This window comes from Lithobates pipiens, unplaced genomic scaffold, assembly GCF_037356315.1.
Source record: "Lithobates pipiens isolate NorthernLeopardFrog02 unplaced genomic scaffold, aLitPip1_a1.2 Scaffold_18, whole genome shotgun sequence".
In the NCBI taxonomy this organism is placed as follows: Eukaryota; Metazoa; Chordata; class Amphibia; order Anura; family Ranidae; genus Lithobates; species Lithobates pipiens.
The window spans coordinates 503,388,517-503,408,085 of NW_027507758.1; the positions used below are offsets into that span (position 1 = coordinate 503,388,517).

At 44.4% G+C, this 19,569-nt stretch overlaps 1 protein-coding gene across 1 annotated transcript; it reads right to left on the minus strand.

Annotated features, from left to right (window-relative positions):
- Positions 1-227: 227 nt before the first annotated feature.
- MSL2 (MSL complex subunit 2) lies at positions 228-12,186 on the minus strand. The gene is made up of 2 exons (XM_077488681.1): positions 10,980-12,186; positions 228-2,975 (listed from the first exon to the last, which is right to left on the minus strand). Exons 1-2 carry the CDS (start codon positions 11,119-11,121, stop codon positions 1,366-1,368), a joined length of 1,752 nt encoding a protein of 583 aa, XP_077344807.1. The 5' UTR covers positions 11,122-12,186; the 3' UTR covers positions 228-1,365.
- Between the last annotated feature and the right edge of the window lie 7,383 nt (positions 12,187-19,569).

Here is a 19,569-nt window from a genome sequence, read left to right on the forward strand (position 1 = left end):
GGCCCAAAAAAGGTTCTTGTACCATTTCAGTGCCAGTGTGATTTCAGCCAGTTTGTATAGCTGAATTTGCATCGCACAGACAGCACATGTGATCTGAACAGCAATGCGGTGAGAATCACATGTGAGGTCTATATTTGCAACAGTGCGAATCCAACATTTTTGCCAAGACATATCCAGAGGTGATGGCCTCCACCATGGTTAGTGTGCTCTAATGAATTGGCATCAACATACCACTGTCTTGCTGGATAAAGCAAGAGGCCAAAAAGATACCAGCTTCTAAAGCCATGCTTATTTAGAATATGGTGGCTGCCATGGGAAGTGCATCACATCTTCACAGCTACAACTGGAAGAGGAAAGCTTGTGTAAAGAGCCCCCTTTTAGAGCTGCTAAAAACTACACATGCCATTATAGTAAAATCAAAAATGTGTACTGAATAGTAACGTTATTAAAAACTGTTCAAATTCAAGACAGCTAATGTTCTCTTTAAAACATGTAGCTCTTTAAATTTAATACACCGCTGGGGGACTTTCTGCGCAAGTCACAATCACTCTGTAAACCTCAAAAACACATCAAAATGAACAGATAAACAAGCTGAAGTGGTGTAAAATTAAATCGGCTTTAGCGTGCTTTTTCTTTGGAATGCTGCGGGTATATTACAAAAAAGGTTTTAAACAGACTAGACCTGACACCTGAAAAAAAAAAAAAAAAAAAAGTACGAAATTTGCAGGTGGAACCTAAACCCCACAGCAACTTTTTAATCACTCTAGTAGCCCAACATTACACCTTCTTGCTGAGAGTCTGCAGCAAACTGAAGTCACATTGCTGCAAACAGCCAGCAACAAAGCAATAAAACGTTACTGTATTGGGTTATCTGAATTCGAAATGTGCACTGCAAGAGGTTCTAACAAAAAGGACATGGAATTTGCATTTTGATTTCTATAGAATGTAATAAGATTAGGGAGTCACCCTCACAAATATATTGGACAACAGATAAAACAAATGTATGACAGGATACAAGAGGTTGGTGTGTGGTTGCTTTTTCTTGCCAAAGATCATTTTCTATAAATCAGGTGCATCATAGTAAATTTGAAATCATATCAATAACCCTTGTAATGAAGTCAAGAAAACTGACAGACTTAAGGGTTAGAAATTCTCTTACAACCAAAGTTCCCCTCGTGCCATCCCAGTGCCTCCCACCCACCCTACCCAGCCCAAAACACATGAACACATAACTTAGCAATGAACACACTTGATACAAGTGATCTATATGCAGAAGCTCCGGCAAGTTAACCAAACAGAACCATAGCTGCCATAAAACTACAACCATTCTCCTGTCCTCAGAAAGCCAGAGAACAGTTAGCACAATTAACAGTCAAATCTCAAGTCTATAGCTTCATCTAAGCTTTTGTCATCGTGAGGACTGGCAGCTAAAAATGTTGCTACGGGTGATCCCGCAACGTTAATGACACTTGCGCTTGTGCTGGCATTCCGCACTGCAATGCTTGTCACATTAATGCCCAAAGTAAGCCGGGTCTGCTCTAACGCCTTCTCTGGCACTGCAAAAGCCTCCAATTTCTTCTCTCCGTTTGCCATGTAAGAGTTTTGGCAGCCACGGCAAATACAGTCAAGACAAGCCTTGCGATTTGAGTAGCAAGGACAGCGCTGGCCTCGGCATGTTAGAACACTTGGATTCTGAGTAGCACGTCCACATTTACAACCTTTCTTCTCTGGTGGTTTCTTATACACAGTTTTTGTTGGGCTCCCAGGAATCAAATTATTGCTGGGGATCTTCTCCTTAACCTTGTCTTTTGTTTTTAGTAAAGGGGGTTTGGTTTTTGGATGTGTTTTCTTATGCATGTGCTCTGGGTTCTTCTTTAGGGTTTTATTTGAAAGAAGAATGGTCTTGCTGATTTTGGATGAGCTACCCCCATTTGGGACAGTAACGATGGGCTGCAAAAAGTTCCTGTTTTCCCGAGTCAGTAGAAAAGGAGTCGGGGTACCCAATGCTGGTCCAAGTATGATGCTGGAGATTGGAAGTGGCAGAACCTTTTCGCTGTCACTTTCTGAGCGTGAACGCTTCCGGTTTGTTTTCACCATTTTTAGGGTTGCAGCTGTACAAGACACACCATGTGATGGAACGTGACTGTCAGACAATAAAACAGTGTGTGTGAGAGGCTGAGGGCAGATATCCAGGAAAGTGCCATTTGATACCGAAGTGTCCAGACTATGCTGTAGGTCACAGTCAGTAACCTCTGCACTGGAAACTGTCTCTAAGCTCTGAAGAACTTCCTCTACGCTAAGTAGCAATGGGTCACCACTTTTCAGGTCATCATTATAACTACATATATCAAGTCCAGCAGCACAAAGCTCACTAGTAGAAACTGGGTCACAGACAGTCTCCAAGCTTCCTGATAAATCTTCTGTTTTAATATCAACAGCTGTGCAACAAAGGTCGATGGGACTAGGACTCTCAGGAGAGGGAATATTTACAGCAAGTTCAGTTTCAGATAGTCCATTACAGTTTGGTAAACCATTAGCAATTGAGCATTTTGTCTCTAGCTCTGGTGTATCTTGAGTGATGTGACAGACATTGGCTTCAGTCTCTGTAATCAGTTCTGAATTGGGAAGTAAGGGGGACTGAGAAGGACACAGTGGTGAAGGGGGCTCTGAGGGGTTAGCATGGTCTTCAGGTGTAGGTTCTTCCACAGGTTCTTCAGGAAGAAATGCAGCAATGTCGGCAGAGCACTCCAAAGTATTTAATAAGTCTTGTGCCAGAGGGGTATGAGTGATATATTCACATAGTTTTTTATAGCAGCTCACCAGGATGCCCAACTGCTTGTTCTCCTCAAACTGATCATAGTCCTTACACCAGCTGCAGGAGGGCTTCATCATCATCTTTTTTCCTTTGCACTGCTTGCAAACATAATGCTGGCAAGTAGAATTGATTGGAGCTACAGGATCTTCAAGCAAATTTCCTGGGGAAAAAAAAAAAAAAAAAAGGGAAGATTATCTAAATTTTTTTTTTTTTTACAACAGTTGAATTGTTCATTACAAGTTATTTTTTTGACCAATAACACATATACATACACACACACCCACACCCCAAGGCTATGCTGAGAAAGCATTCTAACCTGCAGCGCAGACCTCTGTGTCACTGCATAGTTCTGTTAAATAAAAAAGGTGCCAATATATGTAGACGCATCCTGCAGGTTTGTGTACATTTGACAGGAGTTTAAAGTCGGTCTGAGTGCACAGCGTTCCATAATATCCACTGCACAATTTAAACATTGCACTCAATACCAGTCAAGAATGCCTCAAATTTTCAAAAGCAGAAAAACGCTATTTCCCCATTATATACTAGGCCTTATAGTAAGTACTCCCTGCACTCTGCAATGCAAATGGGCACTTGAGTGTACAAAGCAAGCTCCCATCATAAGGGCTACAATAGGTCAATATACCCAGAAATACAGGGGCAGTAAAAATCGGTACCCCCCCCCCCCCCCCCCCCAGGAACATAGTGAGTCAACTAAAACGCCAATTCCAGCACACCTATCAAATATTACAAAGACAAATGGACAGAGGGAGAAAAAATAAAAATTTAAAAAAAATGGTGCCACAAGTCTGTAACCTTGATAACTTTTTTTTTTTTTTTTTTTTTAATTAAAGCTTTTAAAGAAAATTCAAAGTACATCTGTAAAACAGACTTTTTATTGCATCACTTTCTCCCCACAGTGCACTCAGACATTAGCAGAGTTTATCCACAGGCTTTGTCAGCGTATGGATGGCTGCACACACATTGTTGTGTCTGTGAATTGACTAGAGTATCAAGTCAACAGCACTGACCCAGCTCTCTGCAGTCCTGCATCATAAACAGCCACTCCCACTAGCTGATGTACACAGGAAACTCAACAAATGCAGAACTAGCTGTTAGGATTTTGTAACCAAACATCTGATGCATACAATATTGTAGAAACAGAATGAGTGGGAAAAAAACCCCAGACAGGTGCTTACACTACATATATAGGTAGATCTAAAGGGAATTGTACAACAACATTGTAAACAGCAAGCTTAAAAGTCCTCCAATGAAAGAGACAGAGGTGCCATTGCTGACTAATATGCAAAAATTCCAGTTTCCCCGACTAACATGGTGACCCGCTACCTACAATATTTTGAGTCAGAGACCTTAAAGTGGTTGTATACCCAATTTTTTAACTTTTACCTACAGGAAAGCCTATAGTAAGGCTTACCTGTAGGTAAAAAAAAATATCTCCTAAACCTGTACGGTTTAGGAGATATTCCCCTCGGTATGCGCCGCTCACTGCAGCGGCGCATGCGCACAAGGGGATTCTCGGCCTGAAAATCCAGCAGTAGCCGACCGGCCGGAATGAAATCTCCCGCGCGCATGCGCGGGAGTGACGATATCGCGGCTCCGGCCACTCACAGCGCCGGAGCCGCGATACCCGGAAGAAACGCAGAGGGAGCATGTCGGCGTGGATCGGGCCAGATGTTGGGGCCTCGTTCTAAGGCAAGTATTTCATAATGAGCTAGTATGCGGTGCATACTAGCTCATTATGCCTTTTGCTTTGCAGGTTTAAAAAAAAGAAAATGTGCGGGTTTACTACCGCTTGCCATGAGGGCAGACATGTGGGCACACAGCATGGCTTGGCCCCGCCTCTCGCTACTCAGTGTAGTGCAGTGAGAGGGGGGAGAGACGACTAGCAGCGGCACACAGCATTAGATCAATGCAAGACTCAGGTAAGCATTTGGGAAGGGTGGCACAGCAAGTGGTCATTTTGTTTTTTTACCTTAAAGTGGATGTAAATCCTCACATATACCCAGTAAAGTGAACAGCCTCAGATGATACACAGATCTCCCTACATAAGTTTTACATATACATCGGCCATCTTCAACTTGCTATATTCTTTAGAAAGTACACATTTTACTAGTAAAGGCCATTAGATTCTCAAGCCATAAAAGCCAGAAGTGGCTTCTAAAAGTTTAAAGTATTGGATGTGTTAAAAAGTCAGTGGAAAAAAAGTGCAAACATTCATGAGAAATATACCTGGGCAATTTAATGCAAAAACATTGCAATGCCTAACACAATAATGGCTATGCAAGATCAATTTTAGTGCACCACATGGATGCATAACATTCTCCCTACATTCTACTACACATCTAGGGAGTCTCAACCACACACCGACCAGCCACCGCAGTTGTACTGTGGCAGAATGGCATGGCTGGGCAAAACGACATTATGTAACATTGCTTCGCCCTTTGGCCACTAGGGGAGCGCACCCCCTGCACACCCATGGAGCAGATGCGAGTGCACGGCGGTCGAGATCACCGCTGGGCTCCTGTGATCACTCGGGGGACACAGAGAACAGGGATCTGTGTCTGTGTGTGTCTCTGAGGGGAGAACTGTCAGATCGTCTGTTCAGAGTATGAAGAGCGATCTGTCATCTCCCCTGCAGTTAGAACACAATAGGGAACACATTAACCCCTTGATTGCCCCCCTAGTGGTTAACCCCTTCACTGCCCGTGACATTTTTACAGTAATCAGTGCATTTTCATAGCACTGATTGCTGTAAAAATGCCAATGGTCCCAAAAATGTGTCAAAATTCTCTGTTTCCTCCATGTCGCAGTCCTGATAAAAATCGCAAACCGCTGTAAAAAAAAAAAAAAATAAATAAAAAAAAAAAAAAAATTAAATTATATTATATATTATATATAAAAAAAATTTCAAAATAAACTGAGGGGAAAAAAAAGGGATATTTATTATAGCAAAATTTTTAAAAAAATGCCTTTTTTCAAAATTAACGCTTTTTTTTTTGTTTACAGCGCAGCGAAAAAAAAATAAAAAGCAGAGGTGATCAAATACCACCAAAAGAAAGCTCTATTTGTGGGGGGGGGGGGGGGGGAGAAAAAAGGACGTAAATTTTGTTCGCACGACTGCGCTATTGTCAGTTAAAGCGACGCAGTGCCGAATCACAAAGTGCTCTGGGGCTGAAGCAGTTAAAAGGAGGGATTAGCTATGATCAATCAGAACAGAGATTGGTTTTTGAAGAATGACAGAAGACCAAAAAAAATAACAAACCCTTTAAAGGGTTAGTAAAGCTAAACAAAAAAGCAAAGCAAAACAACAGAAGTTTATTCACAGTTGCATACATGCTGATGCCAAGAGGCTAGTTAAGGCTAAACATTTCCTGCTTTAAAAGTTCTGATTTGTTGGATATCTTAAAAAAAAAAAAAAAAAAAAAAAAAACATTTAATGGTGACTTGTACGCTTAAAAGTGGTTGTAAAGGCAGTTTTTTTTTATCTTAATGCATTCTATTAAGATAAAATGCCTTCTGTGTGCAGCAGTCCCCCTTGCCCACCGCCCCAATACTTACCCGAGTTCCCTCTCTGTCCAGCGATGCCCACAAGTCAAATGCAGCTAGTCAATCAGGGGAGAGAGAGGGAGCAGGGCCCAGGCTCTGTGTCTGAATGGACTCGACGTGGGTGCCCCCATAGTAAGCTGCTTGAGGTGGAGGCACTGAGCAGGAGGGCGTGGCCAGGAGCACCAAAAAGGGGGACCACAGAAGAGGAGGATCCAGGCTGCTCAGTGCAACTCCACTGCAACATAGCAGGCAAATATGTTTTTTTTCCCTCCCAATAAAAATAACAAACAAGACTTTACAATCGCTTTAAAAAGGTCATTCTATAAAGACCCCTTTCACACCAAGGTGCTTTACAGGCGATACAGTGCTAAGAATAGCACCAGCATAGCAATTGTAAAACGTCTCTCCAGTGTGAAAGTCGGAGGGGGCTTTGCGGGTCGTTTTAAACCTTTTTTGGCCACTAGAGGGGGTTAAAACTGCCCCACTGGTGGGCGAAAACCCTACAAGAACGACGGTAAGGCGCTGCTAAAAATATTGGTGCTTTACCGCCGATGGCCCCGACGCCCCAGTGTGAAAGGGGTCTAAGACTAGAATCTAATAGAATATTGAAAATACTGCAACTAAGCTAGACATCCCCTTCGTGCCAACAGTATGCAAATGTGGCCTCTTGGGAGGGGAGCCTTAACGCCGGGAGAACCTGCCCCTGCCTGCACCTGCCTAAACATTGTGTTCTCCCGGTGAGGGAGCCATAGCAGCCACAAGCAATAATTGCAAGCAAGTCCAGCAGGCTGGGTGTACCCAAGCTGATCGATCAACTTGGTACATCCACCATGCTCATACACAGTAGGAATCTTGGCTGGTACCTGCTGAAGCGGCCGAGATTCAAACAGTCTATGGCCAGCCTTAATGCTTTCTGGATACCAACTATAAAAAGATAAATGATAAGCCCCTATAACTGAAGAAAACTGTCACTCCAGTTCAGTTCACTGCCTGGATAACTACTAGATCTAAAACACTAGAAATTACCAGAGCTTTATATGCACATATGAACAAATATTCTATGAAAAACATCCTCCCCATGAACTTCAAGAACCTTGCAGGAAAAAAAAAGACATTTTGCTATTAGAAATAAAGTGCTCAAACTATCATAAAAATAGGAAATGTCTTTCATTTGGGGAAACTGCTACATTGCTGCTGGTAAAGGGACGTTTAGGAGCAGTTGGGCATTTTTTTCCAACTGCTCCTGACCTGAACTCTCATTTATGTTATCAGTATATGTACACAGGGTGGTTTATAGTTGTTTCTAAGCAGCTGCGTTTAAATCCTTTTTTTTTTTTTAGAACCCAAAAAAAATAAAAAAAAAATAAATAAAAAATAAAAAAAAAATGCATTCAGAATCTGTTTAGGAGGCATTTCAAAACGTGATAACACATTCAGCCACGTTTCGTTTACAGGCGTTTTTTTCATTTTTGACTATTTTGGAAAAAAAATATATAATACATTTTTTTTCAAGCGCTTCTAGACGCAAATGTGGCTAAACAGCCGTTTTTAGATGACGGTTTCTAGCTGTTAAGTTAAATCGTTGAGGAGAGGTTGAACAACATCCCGTGTATATGAAGCCCAAGCCTCAACTGTGCTGCTCACCAACCCTTTTTTTACCGATGCAAGAAAAATGATCTGAAAAAAAATAAAATCAGGTCAGTTGTAATCCCTTCTGTAATCATGATCTTTCAAGATGCACTATTTTTCAACCTCTAGCCTCATACTGGAGAAACAAAACAGTCCATCTATTCTTCAAGTGGAACCAGGGGCAGAAATACAAATGCCATATACTGCAGTTTCTCATCAGAATTAACATGACATTTATTGTCCGTGTCCCTCATGTTGATAAAGCCAGTAGATGTTATTTTTCCCACTTCCTATAACACAGTTATACCACAGTTATATACACTCTGCTGTGGAATCATGCAGCAGTGCTGTCACCCTGTTGATATTATATCAGCTAACAAATTTTAGGCAGATACAGCTATTGTTTGCTTTTAGTGTTATACAATAGTTTTCAATGTGCCTTGGTCACACAAGGCCAGGTCATAGAGGATATCATTTTCACTTTCATCCCTTGTGGGGGGGGGGGGTGTGAATTGCTTGTGTCCGCCCCCCCCATCAACACTGACTTTAGATGGGGGAATCCCTCCTGCAGAGCCATTGTGTCCTCCCGATGGGGGGGGGGGGAGCAATCAATGCTAGGAAAAAAAAACAAATTTTGACTAGAAGCTATAGCCACTGGCAAGAATCACATTATAAAATTACAACAAAGTTGATCAATGGATTGACTTGGGTACAATCACCCTGCCCATACATGGATCAAATCTCAGCCTGGTCTCTGCTAAACCAGCTGAGATTCCAACAGTCTATGGCTGCCTTAGGAAACAGACAGCAGGTGCAGAATGGACAAGTCTGGAAATCTGCATCATGTTTTTTTACCTCACACAGGAGCTCCAAACACCATGGCTAAGTTGCAGTGCATAAAAATGAATGAAGTGTCACTTTGTAACATTTCAATAAAGTTAGGAAAAAAAGGAAAGAAGCCAGCACTAACAGGAAGAAACAAGGCACCATCCTCTCATACAATGAGGACACCAGCCTGACCTAAACAGGAAAACTACTCATTTTCCTGTGTGGATTGTGTGAACTATTAAACCGTCACTAAGAGAAGACAAATATTTTCTGCTATAATGGTCCTTTTAGCATTAGAGGAATTCTGCCTTCCCTAATGGTTTTTTTTACAGTATGGTTTTACACAATAAACAGCGCTGTCCTGCTGTGCTCCAAACTGCATCCACCTTTCTGAACCAACTATCTCTTCCTAGATCTTGTAGCCAACCACCAAGGATGTTCGGCCATATCTACTCATCTCCCAATGCAGGTTTGACATTGTCCAGTTGCCAATACTACCTGGGATTTGTGACATGCATATCTCAGAAGGCTTCAGGAGCAGGGTACAAGTCGAGTGTTAAAGAGAATACTCCTGTCAGCTTTTCAAATTGCAGCAGGTGGGGATGGTTGCAGCGATGTAAAATATTTTTAGTAAAAGGTCCGCTTTAAACCTACGCACACAGTGGCTTAGTGATTAGCACTGGATCAAATTCCAACCTGGCACCACCTGTATGGAATTTGATTGTTCCCCGTGCTTGTGCGTTTCCTCTTGTAAACTTCCCCCCCAGAAAAAGACATCCTGGTAGGTTAGTTGGTCCTTGTCTAAACTGTACCTGTGCATTTATGTATGCATGTGACATAGGGACCTTAGATCATAACCTCCTTGAGAGCAGGGACTGATGTGAATGTACAATATGTAATTTACCGGGTATATTGTTAGCACTACATACAATAACAGAAGAAAAAAAATAAAAAACACACACACATAACTATGTCCCTGTGTATAAGCGTCAGAAAAGTAAAGTTTAAGGACAGATTCTGTGTCACTAAGATTATGGGTATACGTAAACATGGATGTTACAAACGGGACCCAAGGTTTAAAAATGAATGCATGGTCAGCTCTGCAGAATATACACTGAGAGGAATTTATCAAAACTGGAGCAGTTCTGCGTTGCAGCCAAACCCACTTCTAGCTTTAATTCTCAAAGCTGACTGGGTGCCATGCACAGCTGCATCAGTTATACACGATGAGCTACAGTATAAGTGGAGCATTTCAATTAAGACAAAATTCTAGACATGGTATACTTTTCCATAGTTACATGGGTCCAGCTTGCACTTGTGTAATTGTACCTAGCTGATGCTCCTGGAAGCTGAAAAATAAACACAGCTACTCCAGTAATCTCCACTTGCTTCCATGTTAAAGGCTGAGCAGCCAGTCCGATGCTGTGTGAACACAGGAGGTTGGCTGCTCGGCATGGTCACCAAAGAATACTTTGAATTTTCAGAGCATGCTCTGACTGGATGAGACTAAGAGCGTGACACTACTGCTCTGCCCTGTCCAATCACAGAATGCTTTGCATTCATTTAGAAAATGCAAAGCATTCTCTGAATGGGGCCCATGGTGAGCAGCTGAACTCCAGTGTTCAGTAAGGAGCACAGCTGTTTAGTGTGGGACCCGGAAGCGCATGGAAATCACTGGAGTATTGAGGTTTACTTCAATGGATTTCCAGCTACCAGGTGCATTGGCCAGGTATGGTAGATACAGAGCGAAACTGGTCCAGTCTGAATCAATGTAACCCATAGCCGTACCTAGAATTCTTTAAACCAAAGCTACATTCACATCTATGTTTTGACCTGAAAATTCACTGTGGGAGGCAGTTACGTTGCATGGAGGCAGCTGGCTCCCACAGCTCATTGTGGCTGCTTGCATGTAATCTCTGTGAGGTGGTCACCTACGAGTGTCGGCCCCGAACGTAGACTGTCTACGTCCAGGTCCAATAACTCACTGGTAATCTCCCAGCACACCGGTTACATGTGAGTGGCCGCATTTAGCTTCAGGAACCTCCCACTTCCAATTTCCCAGGCTCTCGCAGATGCATGCACTCAGGCCAAAACACGGGCATGAAAGGATCACCCAACAGTTCTGAAATCCCCCGGGGCTCACCGCAAACACAGCAGGCCAAGGCCTGTCTGAAGAAAGGCAGCATCTTGCAGATCTCGGCTGAAGCTTGTGGGTCCCCAGAGTCGTAGTTCAGCACCAGTCGGCTTGCTGCGATGTACAGAGTGGTGGCATTCACTGGGTTCATTGCAGACTCCTTATACTGCGGGCTCCAGCATACAGAAAATCAATGCAAATTTGTTATTGTTATATATCCATTCAGAAGGGAGGCAGAAGTACAGGTTGGGGTGCAGATGAAATAATCCCAGAACAGGAAGATAAAATGAGTGCATGAAAATGAAAAAGCATGCTCCTGATCTCCAGAATGGGTTCTTCTCATCCACAAACCTCCAAAAAGAAAAGAAATCAATGGGACAATCCAAGCACCCTCCCCCCCTCAGTCATCAAACAAGGGGTCCTTCTAATGATCCAGTTTTTTAGGGAGGGGAGGGCTCCAGATCTCACATGTCCCAGGGAGGGAGGAGGGGTAGAGGAAATGACAGGATCCAGGGGCCAGCCTAGGAGCCGGCACACGATTTCACGACAGCGGGGGCTTCAGAGCATCCATAGAGATCAATGGACATCACATAGTTCCTGGGTGCGCTGGTTACCATGGAGACGCTGAGGCCTGCACCTTACCCCCAGGTCATTGTCTCTGGGGGGAGAGGGGGGCTCGGGTGCCCCGAATTCACAGGCTGAGGGCTGGCCGGGTCCTCCTCTCCATCGGGCGGCTCCAGGGCTCACATGGAGATCGGCCTGTCACAGTCCACAGGTCCGGGGCCTACCCCACAACTGTAGGCCGCGCTCCGCTCCGTCCCGGCTCTTCCGTTCTCCGGCTCCTCTGCAGCCCCGGGTGACAGGAAACGACTGCGGCCTGCACGGCTAGCGCGGAGCCTTCCCGGGCCTACAAGGAGTCCTCCAGGGTGCGCCGCGGCCCAGATAACCGGAGGAAGGAGGTAGTCTCCGGAGGGCCAGGGGGTCTCTCTCTTCTCGCCGGTATTATGTGTGAAGGGAAGGAGGGAGGAAAGGGGGGGAGGGGTTGGTTTGGTTTGCTGGTTTCTCTCGCGCACGCGCCTGGCCTCCCTCGTTCTCGCTCCGGTGAAGCGCGCGACCAGTGGCGGGAAGTCGAAACAGACCACAGACGGCCGTGTGCGTGCGCGAGGACCGTCCACCGCGCCTGCGCACTCCGGACCCTTCTTGTGACTGACAAGGAAGAAGCGGAGTGGGTAGAGGGCGTGCCCAGAAGTGTTTGATCAATAAGCATGGTCACGCGTGCGTAGAAATAAGGAGGGGCGGGGCGAGGGATTGGGCGGGGATTTTGGTGGGGCATTGTTGTCTAGGGGGGAGTTGTGCGTGAGTACTGCGCATGCGCTCTGTTTGGTTGTGTAAGGTCTGTGTAGCTGCGTAGGCTAAGGAAATCATTCCAGATTTGCAGTCGGTGCGAATGGTGAGGAGGAAAAAGATAGAGCCGAGCCTGAGCTAACATTGCAGCTCCCCAGTCCCTGGAGGATCACTCAGGGCTCACCCCCCCCCCCATTAGCACGTATGGAGACATTAGGGTCACTTATTGAAGGCAAATAGACTGTTTTCTTTACTAGAGAATTTTCTCTTAGCTTAGTGAATTGGATGAAGCTGTGCTGACTTCCACCAATTCTTTGCACAGAAAATGCATTTTTTTTTTAAATCTACTTTTCTTGCACATGATTGGATATTCTTTGCAGAGTGAATTTTCACCTCATTCACTAAGCTAAGGGAAAATTCCCTTGCAAAATGAACAGCGTATTGACTCCCTTGTGCCGTAGCTACACTATCCAGATTCCTGAGCGTCTGGAGCAGAGCGAAGGGGATTTACCAAAGCCTAAATAGAATGTGGAGGAGCTGTGCATAGCAGCCAATCGGCTCCTAGCTTCAGCTTGCTCAGGTAAGAAAATGAAAGTTCCAAGCTGATTGGTCGCCATGCACAATTGCTCCACAGTCAGTCTGCTCCAGTCTTTGTAAGTTCCCCTCATAGGCTTTCATTGCCCATAGTTTCTTCATCAGCAAGGCCTGCACATCTCTCTCCTGTCCCACGGGTGACTGATACCTATTAGATTGTAAGCTCTTCTGAGCAGTATCCCATTGTATCTTATTGTATTATAACTCTATTGTCTCCCATTTATATTGCAAAGCATTGCGTAAACTTTTGGTGCTATATAAATCCTGTATAATAATAATAGTTCCTTTTCTGGAACTGCATCCATCTGTACCTATGTCCCCTTAATGGTCCATTCACATGGTGCTGCTCTGCTCCATTCAGAGAATATGTGGACCGACCCCCCCCCCCCCCGCTGAATGGACACTCCAGACCCCCAAAAGTACATACTTGTTTACAACAGATCTGTAAATCTCTCGCCCACACTGACTTTTGTCATGAAATTTTAAGGAATGTCAGAAACGCTCTTTATGTATCCCCCTGATAGTGTGCAATGCTGAAATGTCGAGTATTGCATGTACAGCCATGGCCAAAAGTATTGAGACTGACACAAATATTAACCACCTCCCGCCTGCGATATAGCCGAAAGACGGCTACAGCACAGCCCTTAAAGTGGTTGTAAACCCTTACAAACCGCTTTGACCTACATGTAAACCTAGATTAAGGCTTACCTGTAGGTTTAGGAGATATTTGGCAAAAGACAGGTACCTCTGTCTACAGCGCATGCCCCGTAGACAGCGGTGCGCAGGCGCACTGAGCGCGCCCTTGTTAACGGTGATGTGCCGCGAGTGGCGGCTCCCGTGCGCATGCGCGGGAGTGACATCATCGCGGCTCTGACGAATGACAGCGCCGGAGCAGCGAGACCCACCAAGAAGATGGAGGCTCCGTACACAAGGGGACAGCGGTGACTTCTCTGGCTCCTGGGTCAGGTAAGTGACACATAATGGACTACTATGCGATGCATAGTAGTCCATTATGCTTTACCTTTGCAGGGAATCAAAGAGGAAGTAAACCCATCAGGGTTTACTTCCTCTTTAATTGCTGGGAAGGTGTCTATGTATGCCCTCCCAAGAATGCCCGCTGGCTGATCGGAGTAAGGGGCCGGGGTTACCGCATGGTCAGCTGTCAGCCAATGGCAGTTGATCACATGATGTAAACAGAGATAGTAGTCAGCTTTTATTTTTCCTCACGCTGAGAAAAAAAAAGCTGATTACCGGCTTCTGTCAGAGGGACATTGGTCCCTAAGGCATCCTCTCCACTTGTTGGGCAGATGACGAGACGAGCGGCCACACAAAGTTTTGTAATAAAAAGAACTACGATCTTGTAAAATTCAAGGCCCTCAGTGCAGGCAGTAGGTCAACCTCCACAGGGCTTTCTTTTTGCTCCTGACCCCAGTGTGCCCTTTGTCTTTCTCCGCCTTCCGCGGTGTATATGCAATCCTCCCCATTAGTGGAGGAGAGGGAGCTGTCATCTAGACACTTGGCGGTTCTTCTGTCAGTTGACGGGCATAGACTTTCTATCTGTGCATGCTCTCTGGGGATCTCTAAAGTGAAGACCAGGGAACGCATCTGTCCTAGCATATGGTTTTAAATCATTGAAGTGTTATTGCATATACCGTTTAAGCATCTGGTTTCTCTTGCATTCTCCCCCCTGAAGAAGGAGGGATTTATAGTCTGCGAAACGCGTCGGTTGTGAGAAACCATTTGACTATAGTGTATATTTACATGCTGTACTTACTTTGAGAGATGTTCAAACATTTCATGCTTTTAATGCATACATGTACATGTCTCTGTTTTTTGTAATAAATAACTTATAATTGTTTAAAATATACTGTCCAATTCCTTTTTTCATGTAAAAAACTTTGTGCCTTAAAAGTCAACTTAGTGAATATAGGGGGGCTCAGTGTGGCCTGTGATATGTGCCGAGGGTCACACAATAGTTTAGTTTGGAAAAATTTGTATTCTGTTATAAGGAGTGGTAAAACATGTCTTGCCTTGTGTTACACATTGTATTTTGTGCACTGCAGTGCTTGTGTTGTGGTGCCATTTGATTTAAATGACACTCCAGCTCACTGTTACAACACAATGAGCATGCTGTGCTGCATTAAAAAAATAGTGTCAGATTTTTAATGTGTTAAAGAGGAACTGCAGCTGACCTCCCCATTTTTTTTTTTTTCTGCCCCACTTACCTGATGGCATTATCTGCAGATTTCAGATAGTCACCCATCCAGTGGATCCAGCGTTGAATTGCTAAGATCATCTCATGCCTGGCCACAGCTCCACTGTGCGCCACCATGTTTTCTCTGAAATCATTGAGAGGCCGTTGACTCTTCAGGGTTCAGCAGGTGGGTCCACTCGATTATAGGCCTGCCCCTCCTTCTGTTCTTCAATGAAAGGCTATGCCTCCTGGGGTATGTGGCGTACAAATCCTGGGAGGCACAGCAGGCAGTGTGCACATCATTTGCCTAAGGCAAGTCACGTGCATGGTGAGGCAGGGTGGACTGTCAAAACAAAAAGGAAAAAAAATGCCCTATTCCTGCAGAGGAGGAGTGGAAATGCAAGATCTTCCTCGGGAGGGCGAAGGTCCACTTTAACCACTTGTTTACTGGGCACTTAAACCCCCCTCTTATCCAGACCAATTTTCAGCTTTCAGCGCTGTCGCACTTTGAATGACAATTGCGCAGTCATACAACACTGTACCCAAATTACATTTTTATAATTTTTTTTCCCCCAAATAGAGCTTTCTTTTGGTGGTATTTGATCACCTGTGCGATTATGTAAAAAGACCGAATGAAAAAAAAAAAATGTATTTTGTGTTAAAATTTTATAACGGGTAATTTTTGTCCATCATCATTGATGTACGCTGATGAGGCGGCACTGATGGGCACGAGAGGTGGTAGTGATGGGCACTAATCGGTTACACTGATAGGCAGCACTTCTAGGTGGCACTGATTGGCACCACTGGTGGGCTTTGATAGGAGGCACTGGAGGGCATCGATAGGTGGCACTTGTGGGCACTGTTAGACTCTATAAATGAGGCATAATTGCCTCTTCCTTTTCGGGGCCAATGTCCCTTTAAGATAAGCTGGTGATCTGCTTTTTTTTTTTTTTTTTTCTCCTCCACTGTCAGCGTGAGGAGAAAAAAAACGATCACAAGCTTTTGTTTTGATCATGTGATCAGCTGCTCACATGGTAAGGGGCCGGGACCGAGCCCTTACTCAGACCGGTGATCACCCGAGTCTCAGTGATTCTGTGATCACAGCGCGCTCCGTGCGTGCCCTGTAGGGCGTGCACACGGGGGGCATCATATGACGGCCTCCCGGGAATTCACATCGGCCCTATGGCCGTCATTCGGCCATTGCGCGGATGTCAGGTGGTTAAAGGGTAACTCCACTTTCGTGGGAGAAAAAATAGCAAATATAAAAAAAAATAATGTAGCATATACAATTGATATATATATATATTATTATTATTATTATATATATATATACAAGTCATATTGTAATTGAATTATTTGAAAAAAATACCTTTCCTTTTCAATCTGCAGCTCTGTAATTTTCTGAAAATGCAATGCAATATGGCTACCTGGAGGTGTTCTGCAAACAGAATGTGTACAGAACGCCCCCCCCCCAGATTTGTAATTTTTTGCTTGTGCGATTGGCACACTGATTTTCCCAGAATTCTGCAACAAGATACAAGTTCAGGCATTCCCTGCAACAAAAATGTAATTTTTGGTGAGATACTTCCAATAGCAAATTACGTCTAAAGGGATACAGACCCTGCAGTTTTCCTCATTAGAGCTTTACAGGTGGGGCAGCTGGTTGATAATTAAGAAACCACACCCATTAGATTCACTAAGAACATGGGCACAAACACACAGGGACTTCTTCAGAAGGTAGGAATCTGCAGCAAAGTTTGTAATGTACAGGGATTACCCAGAGGGCAATGTTTTTTTTAGCACCAAAAATATTTAGAAGAATACATATCGGCCTAAACTGAGGAAAAAATAGCTTTTTAAAAAAACTGGGGCTATTTATTACAACAAAAAAAGTGCAAAATATTGTGTTTTTTTTTTTTTTTGTTCTTGTCTTTTTACAAAATTGTCGCTTTTTTTTATAGCGCAAAAAATAAAAACTGCAGAGATGATCAAATACCACCAAAAGAAAGCTCCATTTGTAGGAAAAAAAGGAAGTCAATTGTTTGTGCACAGCATCGCACGACCGCGCAATTGTCAGTTAAAGACGCACAGTGCTGTATTGCAAAAAATGGCCTGGTCATTGAGCAGCCAATTCTTCCTGGGGCTGAAGTGGTTCTCAAGTTAAAATGTTTTTTTTTTTTTTAGCTTAGTGCATGCCCTGCATAAAGGTTTTACCATGTTTTGTAACCCCCTCTCCCACCACCTACCTGAGTCCTCTATTGTCCTCTCTGGATCCAATGTTGTCCCCGGTTGCAGTTCCTCTCTCCAGGGCCATGGAGAATAGCCGTCTTCTAGACTCTTAACCGCCTGGGTGAGGCCCGCTAGGTGCCTACAGAGTTCATCCATAGGGGAGGCCCCCTGCCCGGACTCGGTCATGGCTGCCTGATACTATCAGAGCCCTACGTACCTGACCGGTGAGTCCGCTTGGGCAGAGAGGTCTCCCTTACGTATCCGACTCGTGGCTCCTGGTAGAGAAGACAGGAGGCACAGGAGTATGAGAGCCTGGTAAAGTAAGTCCTGTTGCTGGAAGTGAAGGATCTTCAGATAGCAAGCTGGTAAGCAGGAATGCAGGCAGCGGATACTGAGCAGAAGCGTGTTAGGCAGTCCAGGTACAGGCCGAGTTCAGCAACGTGCGGTCAGCGAAGTACAAAGGAGCAGGCAGAAGCAAGGTCGAAAACGAGGCAGAGGTCAGATGCGGGCAGAAATCCAGGAAGTCCGAAGGGCAAGCCGAGTCAATAGGTAGTCAAGCTGGAATTCAGGTTCAGGGAGCAAGGTCACGGGGAGCTGTTGATCAGGCAGCACGTGTCAATGGGCTTAGCCATACTAAATAGACCAATCAGCACCAAACAGCGCGCACGTGTGTGCGCCAACGTGCGCACCGGTGTCCACAGAAGCACGCGAGTCGATGCCCACAGGAACGCACGCACCATTGCGCATCCGCGCACCAACACTCACATCGAGGTCAGCCGGGACACGCACGTGACTGCCCACAGGAGAGCGCACAGGAACACGTGCCAACGCGCGTGCCAAAGCACACCGGCACGAGACAGAGCGGCCGACCATCCGTCCAGCCAGGTAACCTCTCTGACATGCCACCATAGCACACAGCTTGCTATGGGGTACGTGCAGGAGAGGAAGAGGGGCAGCTCTGTGCAATACCATTAAGCAGAGCAGGTAAGTATAACTAAAAGGCTTTACACTCATCACTTAAAGCTGCACAAGCAGCTTCAATAAATACTGCTACAAAGTGGAAATCACACAGTCAAACTTCCTCCTGCTACCATCCAATAAGACAAAAATATACAAAAAAGACAAATTACAAGCAAAAGGTATCTCACCCCTATAAAGCTAAGATACATTGTATCAAAATGTAATCATATCAAAGACTTATTGTATAAACTTATGTCACCCACACTGATTCATACCAAAGAATCCAAAAATCAGCTGTCATAAGACCCCTTTCACACAGATGGCGTGTTGCAGGCGCTATAGCATTAAAAATAGCGCCTGCAATCCGCCCTTAAACTGCTGCTCCATTGTTTCCAGTGTGAAAGCCTGAGGGCTTTCACACTGGAGCGGGGCGCTGGCAGGACGTCAGGAAAAATCCTGCCAGCAGCTTCTTTGGAGCAGTGGAGGAGCGGTGTGTTTACTGCTCCTCCCCTGCTGCTCCCCATTGAAATCAATGGGGCAGCGCTGCATTACCGCCAGCAAAACGCTGCTATTGTGCCATATTGCGGGCGGTTTTAACCCTTTCTCGGCCGCTAGCGGGGGTAAAATCTGAAATGCGATATAAATCCGATGGTAAAACACAGCTAAAAATAGTGGCGTTTTACCGCCGACGCTATGGGCGGCTTGGTGGGAAAGACGTCTAAGAATAAATGCAACTCATGTTCTGACCATCAGGATGAATTGACATTAATCTCTTTATCCACCACACTTATTTTTTCAATAGGAAAATGGGGTTGCCTCCTCTTTTTGTTTTTGGCACATATCCAAGGTAATGAAACGGAACGCTGGCAATGCGCTTAATTTTTAATAACTGACTGTGAATCACCAACTGGAACACATATGAGGAATAAAAGCTGTCAAATTTTAATAACTGTTTCAGTGGGTTTGGTATAGATATCAGTGTGCAATCAGCCCTCCTACAAATATACAAATGTTCAAAAATTTAATTTGTTTACACTTTAAATTCATTACATGAACTCGATAAACATAGCATCAAGTTGCACCAACAATGTTGTAAATATCTTGTGAGAGTGTTCAGATTCATTCATAAACATGACATGAGCAATGGTGGAACCCATAGCAACTCCATATCACTGTAGAAAGAAATATTCCTAAAATAGAAAAAATAATAATGACAGCAGTTCTCCAAATATCTATCACTCATTTTAATCAACTTAAAGTGTTACTAAACCCACAACA